General features: G+C 35.4%; 1 protein-coding gene across 1 annotated transcript in view; it reads right to left on the reverse strand.

Moving 5' to 3' along the window:
• LOC127881440 (sacsin-like) overlaps positions 1 to 17,718 on the reverse strand; it is a 61,596-nt gene that overhangs the window by 27,366 nt on the left and 16,512 nt on the right. Inside the window, exons 2-5 of the mRNA XM_052429335.1 lie at positions 17,570 to 17,625; positions 6,831 to 6,943; positions 4,488 to 4,604; positions 2,196 to 2,343 (exon numbers count right to left, since the gene is read on the reverse strand). Coding sequence (XP_052285295.1) covers positions 2,196 to 2,343; positions 4,488 to 4,604; positions 6,831 to 6,943; positions 17,570 to 17,573 — 382 coding nt within the window. The 5' untranslated portion in view covers positions 17,574 to 17,625. The remainder of the gene's footprint in view (positions 1 to 2,195; positions 2,344 to 4,487; positions 4,605 to 6,830; positions 6,944 to 17,569; positions 17,626 to 17,718) is intronic.

Raw genomic sequence — 17,718 nt, forward strand, 5'->3', positions numbered from 1 at the left:
CACCACTCAAAATGTGCAGCTCCATGAGATACACATACATGCCAAATATCAAGTTGCTATCATCAATATTGCAAAAGTTATGACCAAGTTTAAAAGTTTTGGGACAGACACATACAATGACAGACAGACACATACAATGACAGACAGACAGGCTAAAAACAATCTACCCCCGATCATTCAATCCGGGGTAATAATAAATGATTTTACACATATAGTATACAACATCTTCCCTGTGGGAAGATTTTTATAGTTATTTACAATTTAAGTCTATATAATCAATTCAAACCTGGGACGTGGTTTATTGTGACCAATGGGGAATGGTTTGAACAAACTTAGAAGAAGACTTTTATTAGATGTTTCATGACCAAGAACCAACCTTTGGACCTTGGGGTTTTTTATCAGATTTTATAAGTTTTCACTAAATGCATATAAGAACAAGAGCTGTGCAGTCAGAGACAGATGCCCCCTTGACACCAATCACTCAATCCTTTGATGACATATCCAACGGAAACCAATTCAACACTAAATGTCACAGTGACCTTGACCTTTGAATATGTGACCCCAATTTCAGTGTTATCTACTAGCCAATGCACATTTGAAGCATCAAGCCAAGCCGTCAATTCTTTGATAAGTTATTGATTTCGGAAACAATTTTCACACTTATTGTGACAGATACTGTGACTATCAATTTTAATAGGGTTTATCTACTGTCAAACGCCAATGCACATGGGAAATATCAAGTCAATCAATCAATTCGTTGAGGAGTAATTGATCGGAAACAATTTTCACTCTGTGTGACCTTGACCTTTGACCAAGTAACCCCAATTTTGATAGGGGTCATCTACTGTCCAAGGCCAATGCACATGTAAAGTATCAAGCCAATCGGTCAATTTGTTGACGAGTTATTGATCGGAAACAATTTTCACACTAATTTTGACAGTGACTTTAACAATAGGGGTCATCTACTGCCCAAGGCCAATTTATATGTGAAGTATGAAGCCCATTTGTCAATTTGTTGACAAGTTATTGTTAGGAAATGATTTAAACATTTATTGTGACAGTGACCTTGACCTTTGACCTAGTGACCCCAATTTCAATAGGGGTCATCTACTGTCCAAGGCCATTGCACATGGAAAGTATCAAGCCAATCGGTCCCACCTTTTACAGGTTATTGATGGGAAACAATTTTCACTGTGTGTGACAGTGATCTTGACTTTTGACCTAGAGACCCTGATTTCAATAGGGGTCATCTACTGGAAAAGGCCATGCACATGGAAAGTATCAAGCCAAGTGGTCAATCTGTTCACAAGTTATTGATCCAAAACAAACTGGTCTACCGACAGCCAGACCGACCAACATCCAGCAAAACAATATACCCCCTCTTCTTCGAAGGGGGACATAAAAATAACAAACGTCTCCGCCGTGCAGTTTCAGAGAAGTAATGTTTACAGTTAACATATAAGAATGTCAGGTTACCTCAAGGACATTGTCAAATTTGACACCAGGGGCATTATTTGAACAAACTTTGTAAAGGATTACCATGCCACACAAAAAATATTTAACACCTCACCCATGCTGTTCATAAAAGATTTTTTTAATTATTTACTTTATAATTCTATATAAATCATGTAGATCCCAGGCCAGTTGACTCAAGGGCCATGATTTGAACAAACTTTGAGGTCCACTAGACAATGTAACACACCAAATATTAAAGCCATGACCCTGTGGATTAAGGGATTTTTGAAGTTTTCATTTTATAAATCTATTTTTAGCTGTGGTGACCTAGATCTGAAATGAACAGGAACAGGTTAAACATATTTACAAGAGGGTCACACAAGAATCACTACTTTTGAGTTTCTTTAAAATCTTTTTATTGGTTATGGAGAGAACATCATTAGAAAAAAAAGGCAACACACCTCAAGCATGCAATAACAATGACAGGCATCTTGCTATCCTAAAAGCTCCTCATGAGCACTTTGTACCCAGTAAAGCTTACAAAAACTAAACACTGAGTGAGTAGTCTCTGATAGCCAAAAAACACAAGTACTGAATGAGAAAAGAATTTTCAATGCAAGACATACATTCAAAGTTTCAGACTTTTGAAAAAAAAAACTGATGAAATGTAGACGAGGACTTTGATATTGGACAAAAAATAGAGATGACCAGCCATCAAAATGAATGATAACTTTGCTTACCTGTTAGATGAAATACAGACTTGAAGCCCAAGCCAAACTTGCCAATTTTCATCGGATCATCCGCCTTGTTGCTGCTGTAAATCTGGCGAATGCCTTTCCAGTCCACTTCTGTGAACTTGGCATTGTTGTAGAACACCAGAGCAGGGGCCTACAATGGATCATTTAAATGTATGATTATGGGCTTAAAGTGGATGTTTGGCACAATTTCAGTCATAGAACTACTGATCTTTAACCTACTCTCAATATCTGTGGAAACCTAGCCAATCTAATCAGAGAAGTGAACTCACAATTCCCTGATCGACAAATGAGCTTCGCCGTCCCCACTATTAAGTGATTGAAAGTTTTGTCAACCAACATTACACAAAAACTATTACATATTTTATAATAACATTGCTTTTTTTAAACAGATTGTAACAACATTTTTTGACATTAACGTTTAAAGATAATATAACATATGGCAGTTTTTATATTATTGTTGGTGCCACTCAGAAAAGTGAAATGTTTATGTGTTGTCTGCCACATTGACAAATAAATTACTTTTTTTTTAACTTATTATATTCCTTAGTCTTGTGGTTGTTCAAATACATATTTAGGATGTAGTTATGTCTAAACTGTCACATTTACATGTACAAATTAAAAGATGTCATGGGAAAACATTACATGTGTTTTTACCCATGAAGATTTCTCATGTATTCAGACATTTGTTTCATTAAAAGTATGATATTTCACCAAAAAACTTATTTGTGTTCTCAAACTTATATGTTATCAATTGCTTACATTGAAATTACTATTTACAATGGTGCAAAATATCTGTCGTTTGTGTCATCTGTAAAAACATGGTATTTATGGGCGGCCATCTTTGATTTAGACCCAATAAGAACACAATTTCTTGTGGGAACAAAAATACTATTTTACCTTTTACCCAAGACAATGTAGAACATTGTCAGAATATTACAAACTTTCCACCATGTGCCATGAGCTTCTGTTCCTACTAGACTATAATACTGTACAATTATTCTGACAATCAGACATAAGTGCTCTCCCTTGTAAACAACAGTAAACTTACAGGATGCCTAATGGTACAATAGTCTGAAAATCAGCTGTACAACACTGAAAACTCATATTTTACTTTCATGTTTAAACAAGATATGTGTTTGTCAGAAACACTATGTCCCCTTCTGTGCCGCTTTGAAGCTATATATTTGACCTATGACCTTGAAGGATGACCTTGACCTACCACCACTGAAAATGTGCAGCTCCACGAGATACACATGTATGCCAATTATGAAGTTGTTATCTTCAATATTGCAAAAGTTATGGCAAAATGTTAAAGTTCAGGGGCAAACAAACACACAAACCAACAGACAGGGCAAAAACAGTATGTCCCCTACTATAGTGGTGGGGGACATAAAAATAACACTACAAATCTTTTACCTTTGACATTTAATCGGTCAGAATAGGGGAAAACAGTTATGTATACTGAGCCTAGAGAACTGGTTTAACTATTTCGAGCATTAGAAAAAGGCCTTGGTAGTGTTATAATATATACAATCTTACTTCCCTAGAACTTTCAATAAATATTATTATTTTTTAAATTTTATTTTTTTAAGTTACTTTATATGGACAAAAAATAAATAATTTCCGCTAAATGGATTATTAAAACAGCTTAAATTACATATTTACTTCTATTATGTACTTTTCTGTGGTAAATATGGGGAAAATATTTAGTGATTTAAAGCTGGAAATCCATTGTTCGTAAGAGTGAAGAATACAAGTAAAAATTATTTTTCTTTCTCAGTCTTGCAAAATGTGATCATTATTCATCACATTGTGATGATATTTGTCCAATTTCAAATCAAAACAATTTAAAATGTTATAAATCAAAAAGTATAAAAATTAAAGGAAATGTGTTGGTTTCATTAGATTATCGATTTCATTCACTCCATATCAACAAAAATTAATATTTTAACTCAGGGCTGAACCATGCTGGAAAATTATAACTTCTCTGAAAACTCATGAATTAAGCTCCTAATTCATCTCCCATACCTGCTATAACACAAGTATTTTGTAGAAAAGCAAGTTTCAAATCTCCCATATCAGTTATAACCAAAGCATTTCATAGAAAATCATCAACACTAAATTCTTCTATGTACAACAATAACAACCATTCTTTGTGTGAAAGTATACCCCAAGCACTGAACGCATAAACAAACAATTACAGAAAATCATCAAATCAACTCTTATAACAAAGTGCCACAACTACACTGTATCATGTTTTGGTAAATCACTTACCTGAAAGAACTTCCTGTATCTTGCTTTCTTGCCTCCATCCTCATGGTTGAATGTGTCCCCCTCGTACAAAACCTTCAGCTCTGTAGCACCTGCATCATCTGCATTCTGCACGAGCTCCTTTAACCCATTGAAGTAAATGTACAAAACAGCTCACACATAATGAAAGAAAAAACAAGCACCAATTAAAAAAAAATAATATTGACAAAAATAGGTTTGCCTTGTTATATCACCTAAAATGTTCAATGTCATGTCAAGTATGTTGCCAATGTCATTGATTTTGTTCACTAATGTGAACTGGTCATGTACCAAACAAATAGAAGAATTTCGTATTGGGAATAATGCTTTACACACATTTAAAGCAAAAAACAAGAGCTATGTTTCAGTTTGTGAAACACAATGACACCTTCTGCACTTTGAAGCTGAACACATAGCTATTTTAGAGAAAATTGTTATGTTTAAGGCCAGTTATTTTGTCAAAAATCAAGGGGGCGGAACCAAACTTGAGCTTGATCTATAAGTCATGTAGGTAATTTCACACACCAAAAGAAGGTCAGTATGTGAACGCGTTAAAAAAAAAGTGATTTTTAAAGACATTTCCTACGATCAACGCACGTAACTTTGTCTAAAATCAATGAACCAGAACACATCTTACACAGTAATTATCTGTAAGTCATGCAGGTAGACTCAAACACCAAAAATTGGGTACATATCTGAAAGTGTTTAGAAATAAAACCTCTAAAAACGGAATAACTGACACACTAACAGACAGTCTGACTGCTAAATGCCATCTTAAAAGGAGCACAAAAAGAATTTAAACATGCAACTTTGTTGAATTGATATCCCCCGCCTATTTGAAAATTGTGATAAAGACTGATGGACGAATAGTTGGACGGAAAAAGCCAATTCAATATTCCTCTGCCTTTGGTGGGGGATAAAAAGAACATTGTATACTTTATTTTTATGATCTATACATCATTCCTGTACTCACAATTATCTGTCTTGATGATCTGTACATCATCCCTGTACCTACAGTTTCTTACCTTGATGATCGGTACATCATTGCTGTGCTCGGAGTTCCTGACCTTGATGATCAGTACATTATTCCTGTACTCACAGTTACCTACCTTCATGATCTGTACATCATTCCTTTACTCACAGTTTCTTACCTTGATGATCTCTACATCATTTCTGTACTCACAGTTTCTTACCTTGCTGCTGTGTACATCATTCCTGTACACACAGTTACCTATCTTGAAGATCTGTTTGTCATTCCTTTACTCACAGTTACCTATTTTGATGATCTGTACATTATTCCTTTACTCACAGTTACCTCTCTTGAAGATCTGTTTGCCATTCCTTTACTCACAGTTACCTATTTTGCTGATGTGTACATCATTCTTTTACTCACAGTTACCTGTCTTGAAGATCTGTACATCATTCCTTAACTCACAGTGTTTCTTACCTTGATGATCTGTACATCATTCCTTTACTCACAGTTACCTACCTTGATGATCTGTACATCATTTCTGTACTCACAGGTTCCTACCTTCATGATCTGTACATCATTTCTGTACTCACCGTTTTAATATTGTTGATCTGTACATTATTCCTGTACTCACAGTTTCTTACCTTGAAGATCTGTACAGCATTCCTGTACTAACAGGTTCTTACCTTGATGATCTCTACATCATTCCTTTACTCTGAGTTACCTATCCTGAAGATCTATACATCATTCCTGTACTTACAATTTCTTACCTTGATGATCTGTACATCATTCCTGTACTCACAGTTTCTTACCTTGATGATCTGTACATCATTCCTGTACTTGCACTTTCTTACCTTAATGATCTGTACATCATTTCTGTACAAACACTTTCTTACCTTGATGATCTGTACATCATTCCTGTACTTACAGTTTCTTACCGGGAAGATCTGTACATCATTCCTTTACTCACAGTTACCTATCTTGATGATCTGTACATCATTCCTTTACTCTCAGTTACCTCTCTTGAAGATCTGTTTGCCATTCCTTTACTCACAGTTACCTGTTTTGCTGATTTGTACATCATTCTTTTACTCACAGTTACCTGTCTTGATGATCTGTACATCATTCCTGTTCTCACAGTTTCTTATCTTGATGATCTGTACATCATTCATGTGCTCACAGTTTCTTACCTTGATGATCTGTACATCATTCCTGTACTCACAGTTACCTGTCTTGATGATCTGTACATCATTCCTGTACTCACAGTTTCTTACCTTGATGATCTGTACATCATTTCTGTACTCACAGTTTCTTACCTTGATGATCTGTACATCATTCCTGTACTCACAGTTTCTTACCTTGATGATCTGTACATCGTTCCTGTACTCATCCAGGATCCTCTTCAGCTGGTGAATTATTGGGGGCTGCTCTATTCCTGCGTACTCCGCATCCGATTCGGAGTCTGAGTCACCTGCAGTTTGAATATTAAATATCAAATGAGAGGCACGCAATGCAATTGAAGAAGTAGTGTAGATGCAATAAATATTATTATAATTACAATAATATCAGTACCTGTACTTATCTAGGGTATTAAAGCGGGTATATACGAGTTTTTATATGTGTTTAATTGTAATATATTGATAAAATATGTTACAATAACACAAAATAGGCAAGAAAAATTATACATTAAAGCCGAATTTTATAAAATGCAGCAAAGACAATTTAGCGCCCCGAGCCGATAGTGACGTACATATTTTCCTACAATAACCGAAGCATTCGTCTTTGTATTATAAACCGTTAAACTACGAGGGGTGTTCCAGAAGTTCGTGGATTTTTGCTATAACTTATTAGTTTGCTGGTAAAAGTCAATGAAATTTACATATTATACAAACCAATTATCACGGACTTTATATATAAGCTAAAAATGCATGAATTCCATAAAGCGCGTTTGAAACGCGATGCAATAGAGACCTCAGTAACGACATGCTGCGCACGTGTGTATTTTATTATAAGTATGAGCGTTATGCGAATTTAAATTTGGTTTAAATGTCGTTGATAAACAGAATTTACGGCAAATTTCACGTTACAGCGCCTAAGTCCTCCTTACAGCCCGGATTTGGCCCCTATGGACTTCCGCGTCTTCCCGGATGTTAAATCACAGTTGCGTGGTATTCGCTTTGCAAGTAAACAGGAACTTACAGTTGCAGCAAAGCAAATCTTGTTGTCTTTTGACGCTGACTGGTATAGAGACACTTTTGACAAGTGGATTTCCCGACACATAAAGTGCATTCGCGTTGGAGGTGATTATGTTGAAAAGATTTGACAGTTGTTAACTTCATAACGTCATTGACGTTGAACAGAAACGTTACACGTGCGTCGGTGTGCGCATTGTGCACATGTTTAAATCACTGATATATATTTATTGTTTTATGTATTTCAATGATATTTGGAGAGTAGATTTGGAAAGGACGAAATATTCTTAACATGCTATTTGTTTGTCCATTTATGTTACCAAATGAAAGTTATAGCGAAAATCCACGAACTTCTGGAACACCCCTCGTAAGTTTAGATGCACATCGTACATGTATAGTATACATGCTGGCGAATTCGGCTGTACAGACGTTTTCAATTTCAGAATGAAATATCTGGCTTATTTCCCATTTTTCGACACATGTTCTTCTTAACTTTTATTTTAATTTATATTGAAATATATATATAATAAGTTTTTTACACAGTTTATATAAATTCATAAATATTTGACAAAATCGTATATACCCGCTTTAAGTACTGTTACCAGTAAAAAAGGAAGTTTTTGGTACTTACAGAAAAAAACTACCAGTGATGAGTGAATAGGTTCTTATGTGTAACATGATTGAAACACATATATAATCCCAAAAATATACCTTTTTTCAGAACTCAACTGATCTCCAACTCAAATCTACCCTTTACTGTTAATATATGCACTTGAACCATAAGAATATTTGCATACTGACAAAAGATTCGACGGGAAAGTAATTTCAATCACCATAAATAACCAAATGAATTGAGGCCATTTTATGTTGACCTTATCGTAACTAGCTATTAAAGCAGTTTTCACAGAGTTAAGAATAACAACTATTGTGAAAGTACACAATAGTCTTTTCCTGTTACAGTTGTGACTTAAACATCTGGCAAATATTTTTCCACCATTCTGGGACAGTGCTTACCCTTGCACCACACAATATCTCCCCAAACGCGACCCAGTTTGTACTGTGACATACACCCCCATTCAAATATACTATTAATCTTCCAATACAGGTAATCAGGATTCAAATAAATAACAGTGGGCCTCTTAAGTATACCCAGGTAACATCACAGCCCCTGTTGGGCACCAGATGTCACAGGGTGACCGGTCCATGACTCCAACCAGGGACACCTCACTATCAGGGCAAGCTAACCAGGCCGTTGCACAACCTCCCCCTTGAAGTGACCGAATTTTAACCCTAGCACTGATAGGAAAAAATAAATCAACAGCATATACAATAAAAGCACATTTGATTGCTTTCTGGGTAATACTCCGAATTTTTTTCTCAGTAAATGAGAAAAATAAGAGATTTTCACTTGCGCAAGTGCTCATACAAATATTTACTTCCTCACTTACTGGTTAATCAGTGTTTGTTGTACAATACACTATTAGCACATTTAAAGCAATGCTGGGCCTCTGGTAATATCCAAAGTAGCAGACAAGCAATTGTTTTGAACAAAAAAAGTCAACAAGGGCTGTTTGTCCAGGGTTTTTTTTGGCTCCATTTTATAGCCGAAATTCGGCTATGTTCCCAATCCCAAAAAGTATACTTTTTTCCCAAAATGTGACAAAAAAATTCCCAATTTCCCCCCTCCCCAAAAAAGAAATTTTTTTTTTTTTTTTTTTTTTTTAGAAAGAAGTGTCTTGTGCGTATTTATCGCAATTTTAATTCAATTACATCTAACAAAGTATTTTATGATTTTGTTCTTTTAATTTTAATGATTATAAAGTGTTATATCAAATTAAGTATTTCCCTAATTAGTGGACTTTACGTGTGGAAAAAAAGGCTACTGAATTAATTTTCCCAATTTCATGAAAATGCCGATAAAATTCCCAATTCCAAAGCCATGGGCTATCTTCCCAAATAGTGGAAAAAAAACCTTTTGTCAAACATGCATGCCCCCCATATGGGCTGTAAGTTGTAGTGGTAGCCATTGTGTGAATCCGTTTTTTGTCACTGTGACCTTGACCTTTGACCTAGTTACATGTACCTGAAAATCAATAGAGGCCATCTGCCAGTCATGCGCAATGTACCTATGAAGTTTCACGATCCTAGGCCTAATTATTCTTGAGTTATCATCAGGAAACCATTTTACTGTTTCAATCACTGTGACCTTGACCTTTGACCTATTGACCTGAAAATTAAAAGGAGTCATCTGCCAGTCATGATCAATGTACCTATGAAGTTTCATGATCCTAGGCATAAGCATTCTTGAGTTATCATCCGGAAACCATTTTACTATTTAGAGTCACTGTGACCTTGACCTTTGACATAGTGACCTGAAAATCAATAGGGGTCATCTGCGAGTCATGATCAATGTACCTATGAAGTTTCATGATCCTACGCTTAAGCGTTCTTGAGTTATCATCCGGAAACCATTTTACTGGTTAGTCACCGTGACCTTGACCTTTGACCTAGTGACCTGAAAATCAATAGGGGTCATCTGCGAATCATGATCAATGTACCTATGAAGTTTCATGATCCTAGGCATAAGCGTTCTTGAGTTATCATCCGGAAACCATTTTACTGGTTCGAGTCACCGTGACCTTGACCTTTGACCTAGTGACCTGAAAATCAATAGGGGTCATCTGCGAGTCATGATCAATGTACCTATGAAGTTTCATGATCCTAGGCATAAGTGTTCTTGAGTTATCATCCGGAAACCATTTTACTGATTCGAGTCACCGTGACCTTGACCTTTGACCTAGTGACCTGAAAATCAATAGGGGTCATCTGCAAGTCATGATCAATGCACCTATGAAGTTTCATGATCCTAGGGTTGAGCGTTCTTGAGTTATCATCCAGAAACCATTTTACTGGTTCGAGTCACCGTGACATTGACCTTTGACCTAGTGACCTGAAAATCAATAGGGGTCATCTGCGAGTCATGATCAATGTACCTATGAAGTTTCATGATCCTTGGCGTTACGATCTAGAGTTATCATCCGGAAACCATTTGGTGGACGGACCGACCGACCTACCGACCGATAAAAGCAAAACAATATACCCCCTCTTCTTCGAAGGGGGGCATAAATATTTCCTTTTAATTTGATTTATCTATGAATGGTAGAATATTGGAAAGGTAAAATACACCAATTCTGTCAAGATTCCAAAAAATTATGATATTTTATACCGTTTTTATTGATAGATTTTACATTCTAAAAATTTGTTGTTGCATTGTAAACAAAGTTTGTGCGCCCATACTAGTGTAGGGTCAAAAACCATATAAAACAAGCAAATTCGTTGAATTGATATCCCCCGCCAAATTAATTTCATTGAAATGCAAGAAAGAAGTTCCACAATATGCTTCTGGACACAAAAGTTTTCTGGACAGATGGACAACGCTTAAACAATCTCATCCAGATAAAAGAAAGGATGGACAACGCCAAAACAATATCCTCCTCCAGATAAAATTATGAAAGAAGGAAGGACAGACAAGTCAGCAACTATATGCTCTCCCTTGTTGGAACACAAAATCTCTAACCTGTAATTTCTAAGTACAAAGATGTATACATAATTCTGGAAAAAATGCTGGTCAGTTTAGGGGTTTAACGTACGACCTTACATGAAGCATTTGTGTAACCTTGACCCTTGATGTGAATCGTATGACCTTACATGAAGTATATTGCATGACATCGACCTTAACCCTAGACATGAACCTTGACCTTAACCCTAGACATGAATCTTACATACCTCACACAGCAAGGAAGAAGATGGAGAAAAATTATGGAAGGTTATTACAGAATCCACTGATGCATAGTAAAATAATGGCTAAATAATAAATACTTCTACAAATGTGTGACCTTTGATGTGTGACCTTGACTTTGGTTAAAAACAAATAGGCCTGCCTGATCATTGAGAACAATTACATTAGGACATTTTGAGAATCCATTTTAGTATGGTAGAATCCTTACCAAATAAGGCATATTTTATCAAAATGTGTGATGAGGAGCTTTGTGTGTGACTGTGACTTTGACCATGAACCTGGATCTAATATTTTACATTCAGCTAGAAAATGGAAAACATTTTTGGACAGTTATTAAAGAATCCCTTGATGCATAGTAAACGAATGACTAAATAATAAATAATTCATCAAATGTGTGACTTTTGACCTTAATGTGTGACCTTAACCTTAGCCCCTAGGATTATGGGTGTGAAGCATGCACTCCCAGATGATTGAGAATGACTATGGCAAGTTTCATGGTATCTGGCTCATATGTGTTAATGGAGATAAAGCTCTAAGCTTATATTAAAAAGCATTTTTTGCAAAATACAAACAGCCATAACTCCGTTATTAACAGATGGTGTACAATGCCATTTGAAGTGCATCATCCTCTTATCCATATATATACTCATACCAAGTTTCAATGAAATCCGCCAAAGCACTTCCAAGATATGGCTCCGGACACAAAAGTGCCGGAAGGACAGACGGACGGACAACGCCAAAACAATATCCCACCGCCTATGGCAGGGAATAATAATGTATTTCCGTGACTGATGGAAAAAGGTGATTATTGAAAAATGGTAGTGGGGAATACATGTATGTTATATAATATTCATGTCGATCACTCACCGAGTATGGTCAGTGAAAGTGAAATTTCAAATAAAAATGCTCTGTAACTTCAGTCTCTAAATACAGATAAAAAGTCACCAGAATGCAGGATCTTACATTTCATTATCAAAATTTTCTAGGGGAAGGACCTCCAAACCGCACCTACCCCTTTCACCTCTTTGTTGCTAAATAACAATCGTTGATGGGAAAATTCACACACCCCTTTTCTTAACCCTGGCTACAGGCCTGATCTGTAGGTCATGTAGGTAGACTCAAATACCAAAAATCAGCTCAATATCAAAAAGGGTTGCCTAAAAAACCATCAAGAAAACAGTTATTATAGAGAAAATGTGAAAGTCCATGGCCCATTAACTTCGTAAAAAAACAAAGGACCAGAATAAATTGTACTCATCTGTAAGTCATGTAGGTAGAGTCACATACCGAAAATCAGCTAAATATCTGAAAAAATCTTCTGAAAACGGTTATTATAGAAACAATTTCTAAGACCATGGCCCATAACTTCCGTCAAAAATCCACGGACCAGAACAAATTTTACACTTCATCCGTAGGTAATGTAGGTGGACACACTTACCAAATATTAGAACAATATCCTAATTGTGTCCAGAAAATACAATGCTGGACGGACAGACAGACAGACAATACTACAGACTGCTATATGCCAGCCTACTTGGAGTAATAAAAAAAGAGATAAATGATTTAGTGAGACATGTATATGAGGATTGGGGATGGTCATAAGCAAATAACTGTGAATGTATCAATGAGTTGATAACAGAACTCCAACTGTGATGATAATAGTTAAAACTATATATATCTACTGTCAGCATCAGGAACGGATGGCATAGCTTGAAGTCCAGATAAGATCAAGGTAATGGTTTAAGTGTTGTTGGCTTATTATAGTAGGTTGTCAGGGGTTTTTTTTACTAAGAAAGTGACGCCGATATTCGGCGTCTTCCCCTACCAGAATTTTTCCCCTCAAAATACAATTTCCCCACTAAAAATATCATTTTTCACCAAAATATAATATTTTCTCTCAAAGAAATGTTTATTTTTCCTTTGAGCATTCGACAATTATCCAATTTGCACCATGTACAACGATCTTTCTCTCTCTCTCCACGAACGAACACAAAAAATCTGGGAATCCCAGTTATTCTAAATATAGCTCTTAAATTACGTCATGTAAACTGGGCAACTAATCGTAATAATCATGTGACTATTTTACTGGATACCGGTCTTGCGGGAGAAGGGTGTTTCATCAATAAATTACCGGAAACCAGTCGAATTTTCATCCGGGCTTTCTGCAAGCCAAGATATAAACGTGAAAACAGAAAAAAATGTCTCACAATTGGCGTTCTTACACAAACAAAATAAAACATTCGGACTCGGAAGATACTGAACGCATCGAGGCATTTTTAAGGAAAGAATCATCGAAAACCGTTATAACCCAGCAGGATTCTGAGGTAATCAACATCGAACATTGTGAAAGTGAAAGTAGTCAATCGGTACTCCTATAAATATGAGGTCGATTTACATCGACCTCATATCGTTTAACGTTATTTTGCAATAGCATCGTTCCGACATGAATTCATGTCGGAAGCTTTAACGGCATCAAATTCATATAACAGCACAGAATAATCATGCAATAAATTATTAAACATAAAATATAAACATTATTTTACTAATTGCATTAGAAAAATGTTTATACAAACTTACAAGTAATGATAGTCCAGACCTTAAAACACTACCACTGTTCAAATTCCATATTGTTGCCATATAGCACTGTGTAAATTGAAAGTTGCATAATGTTACCTCATTGGTCGGTTATAAATACATTGTTTCTCTATATATAGTATTCGATTTAGACGAAAATAATAATTTACGTGGAATGTCATATTAGTTTTCCATTAAAACTTTGATCTTGCTGTGTGTGTTTATGGACGTTATTAATTATGTTATACTTATTTTTGTATTTCATTAAGAATTAGAACGTGTAGCCCTTTTTGTTAACTGTTTTTAGCAAACGATTCGCGGCTTAATAAGACACGGAAAATAGTTAAAGCGACACTTTCATTTAAAGGTTTAATGTGAACAATATTAAATGAAACCTTTTTTGGTATTAATATATTTTATTGACATGTTAAATTCGATACTTGAAAAGGTGTTTAGTCTTTAAAGAGATGTCGCTGATATTGTTAATTTCAATAACTGTTAATATGCTTAATGTTGTGTAAGAAATTGAATAGTTTCACTGAGTTTTATTCCCGCCTAAAATCCGATATCGTAAAACGCGCAACGGTTAAGAATAAGGTCTCAATAAGTTTAAGTATTCAGATCTGAATATCAGCAGCTGTTCCAGTTGGGAGCCCCGTTTTGGCTTTAACAACCGCAAGCAAAACAACATACTTTTTTAAGTCTTGCACTTAGACTCCATGATCACAAGTATAGGTCCCTGCTGTGACGTATGACACCATAGTGTTATTTAGTATTGGTCGGCACAGTATCTGATAATAACGAGACAATTGGTTTGTGCTGAACACAGGGGCAATAAAACCACAGATCTATCAATAAACAAGATTATTGAGATATCTTTTATTGAACACCGCGATAAAAATGCTCAAACCACGGACTCTAGATTACACGGATAAGAAACATGGCAACATTCTCAGAATCATCACTGCTATATGTGTAATCACCTAACAATTCGTCTAAAAATAATTTATATATTTGAGTTGAAGACGATGTACTGTTGTATAAGTCTGAATAAACTATCTGTCTGCCTGTCTAAATCAAAGCCGTCATCGTCCCAGTGAAACAAAATCTGATTTTGAATAGTTGAACATGATGCCCTAATGTCAAAATACGAAATGACCCGCGTAACACCGACCGTGATTTTCAAGAATCTTTAATAAATTGATAATTTAAGGTAAATAACATTTCATATAATTATACATATTTCCCTCGTTGATAATTAACAGCAAACGATGAATGTTTTTGACACCCATTTTATTTCAAGTATGCATGCAAAGCCGAATAAAATCGAGAGGGTCCGCTATATACGCTGTTTCATCATAAATTTAACACCCTTTCTGTGTTATAAACAAGAGCTGAAATAGTTAATTTATTAAGATTTATTTATAATAAGCTTTATTGATATGTTTCGTGAACAAAATACTACAATATATCATAAAAAATATAATAATCATGGCAAAGGAAATTCAATGGCCGGTTTCTAAACAAAAGCATAATCGCCGAGACCCTAGCATCAGTTCAGTGCGTTAGGAACGCGCGCTACTTTCTTCCGCCTTCATTCCTTAATTACTTTCGTTTTTAAACATTTTTTTTTCTATCGTATACAGAATTCTATTCTCCTAAGCAAGATGTAATTTTTAAAACTGAACTCCAAATATAAACGCTACAAATTGGTATTAAGTACGAACATGTCAACCGTAAATCTAGATTCTAAAACTCCAAAACGGTATGATATTTGAAAAAGTTAAAGTTATAACTCGCCGGGCTGTCGAAATCAGAAGAAAAACTTAATATATATTTATATATCTGTTTACTACGTAACGTAAGCTTTCTAATGATATATAATTTGTCAAAATCGGCCGAGAAATGAAACTATAATTCAACAAAAGACGTGAGTGGGTACATCAAAATGTATAACCTCGGCGCTTCGCTGTACGCTAATTGTACAAAATCGATAGCCACAATACGGTAAAACGCGCGGTGGTAAAACATAAAATGTTTATTTCTTGTGTTTATCTCGCTATAAATCCATTAATAACAACGTGAATATACTAAAACGTATATTTTTGAAAGAGGAATTAATAAGCAACAAGATAACGTATAAACCAATAAAATCGGATGAATAGTTTTTGCATAAGATTGAATTTACTACAGTAAGGGTCAAATACTCGATTCATCTCCTAACAATATACACTCCGTGATACAACTGGTAGTTTTAACACACACATATAGGTTCCATTTAATTAAAGAGTACAGAAAGCTAAAAAGTGATGTGGTTTGTTGTACAACAACAATTGGTTATGTGTAACCTATTTAAAAAATAATTTCGTTCAAGATAATTCAATGTAATTCTATAAACGACAAACACACGAAGTGTGTTGTGTATGTTTATTTTTAAAAATGTACATAAGTGGTTTAAAAGCACAATTTTTACACATTTAAGAGGTAATCGCTCACATATATGTCTAATTAATGATAATTTTATGCATTAGCAAAGATTTAACGAGAAAAACTGAAGTTTTAGTTGAACTCAATTTGCTATAGGAAAACGACGGTAGCCGTTTAGACGTAAGCGGGGTAGCTTACGTCTAATTATTTGGACTAGTCAATCGGCAGCTGCCGCTCCTTTCCCTTCCAATACGGTAGCAGATCAAGATCGTCAACCCATTCATCATGAAATTGAAATCACAAAATTGACATCGTCCCCCGGCCCCAGTACAGGAATATAGTTGAAAACATTTCCCACAATTAGATCTACACCTGCAACTTAATTAAGGACTTTGACTTTAATACGTGTTAAATGTGTTTATGAACAAAAAGGACAGAGACAAGCCACTTTTGATGAGTGATAGACATTGAAATGAACAGTTTTTATTTTTTCCCCTAAAATGTCTCTTTCGCACTCTTTTTTCCCCTTTCACCCAGCGTCCAGCGTCTTCCCCTTTCTCTAAAAAAAACCCCTGGTTGTACAGCAACAGCAAAGACAACATCTAATTGTTGTTAAATGGCATGGTAAAGTCTAATTAACCCTTTGCATGCTGGGAAATTTGTCGTCTGCTAAAATGTCGTCCACTGAATTTCTAAAATTAGCATTTTCTTTAAAAAAAATTCAAAGAATACTATCAGAATAGCAAACAGTTTGGATCCTGATGAGACGCCACATTCTGTTGGGTCTCATCTGGATCCAAACTGTTTGCAAAGGCCTTCAAAATTCGGTTCCAGCACTGAATAAGTAAACCAAATTAGTTTGCGGTTAAAATGTGATTGGATGATTTATGAGGATGGTAATGGGCGACAACTTGGAAAACAGGAGTTGTGTTGGTGCTAAAAGAATCAGTGAACTTAATTCCACTGATTGATAGACAGAAAGATGGTCAGCAAAATCACCAGATCCTACATCAAGGTACTGACCGAAAAATAAAAACAAGGAGACTACAAACCACCGGGTATATGCCCCTTTAACATATATATACATGTATATGAAGGTACTTACCCATTTTTTGGTTAACCCATTGTTGTATTTTCTCATAACATCAGAAGAAATTGCATCTGAAAGATATGAGGCTATTTTAGTTCTAATAAATGACCGAACATGGATTGCTTTAAGTGATGTACCGTTCAAAGATTGTCCGACAATTATAC

This window comes from Dreissena polymorpha, chromosome 5, assembly GCF_020536995.1.
Source record: "Dreissena polymorpha isolate Duluth1 chromosome 5, UMN_Dpol_1.0, whole genome shotgun sequence".
Classification (NCBI taxonomy): domain Eukaryota; kingdom Metazoa; phylum Mollusca; class Bivalvia; order Myida; family Dreissenidae; genus Dreissena; species Dreissena polymorpha.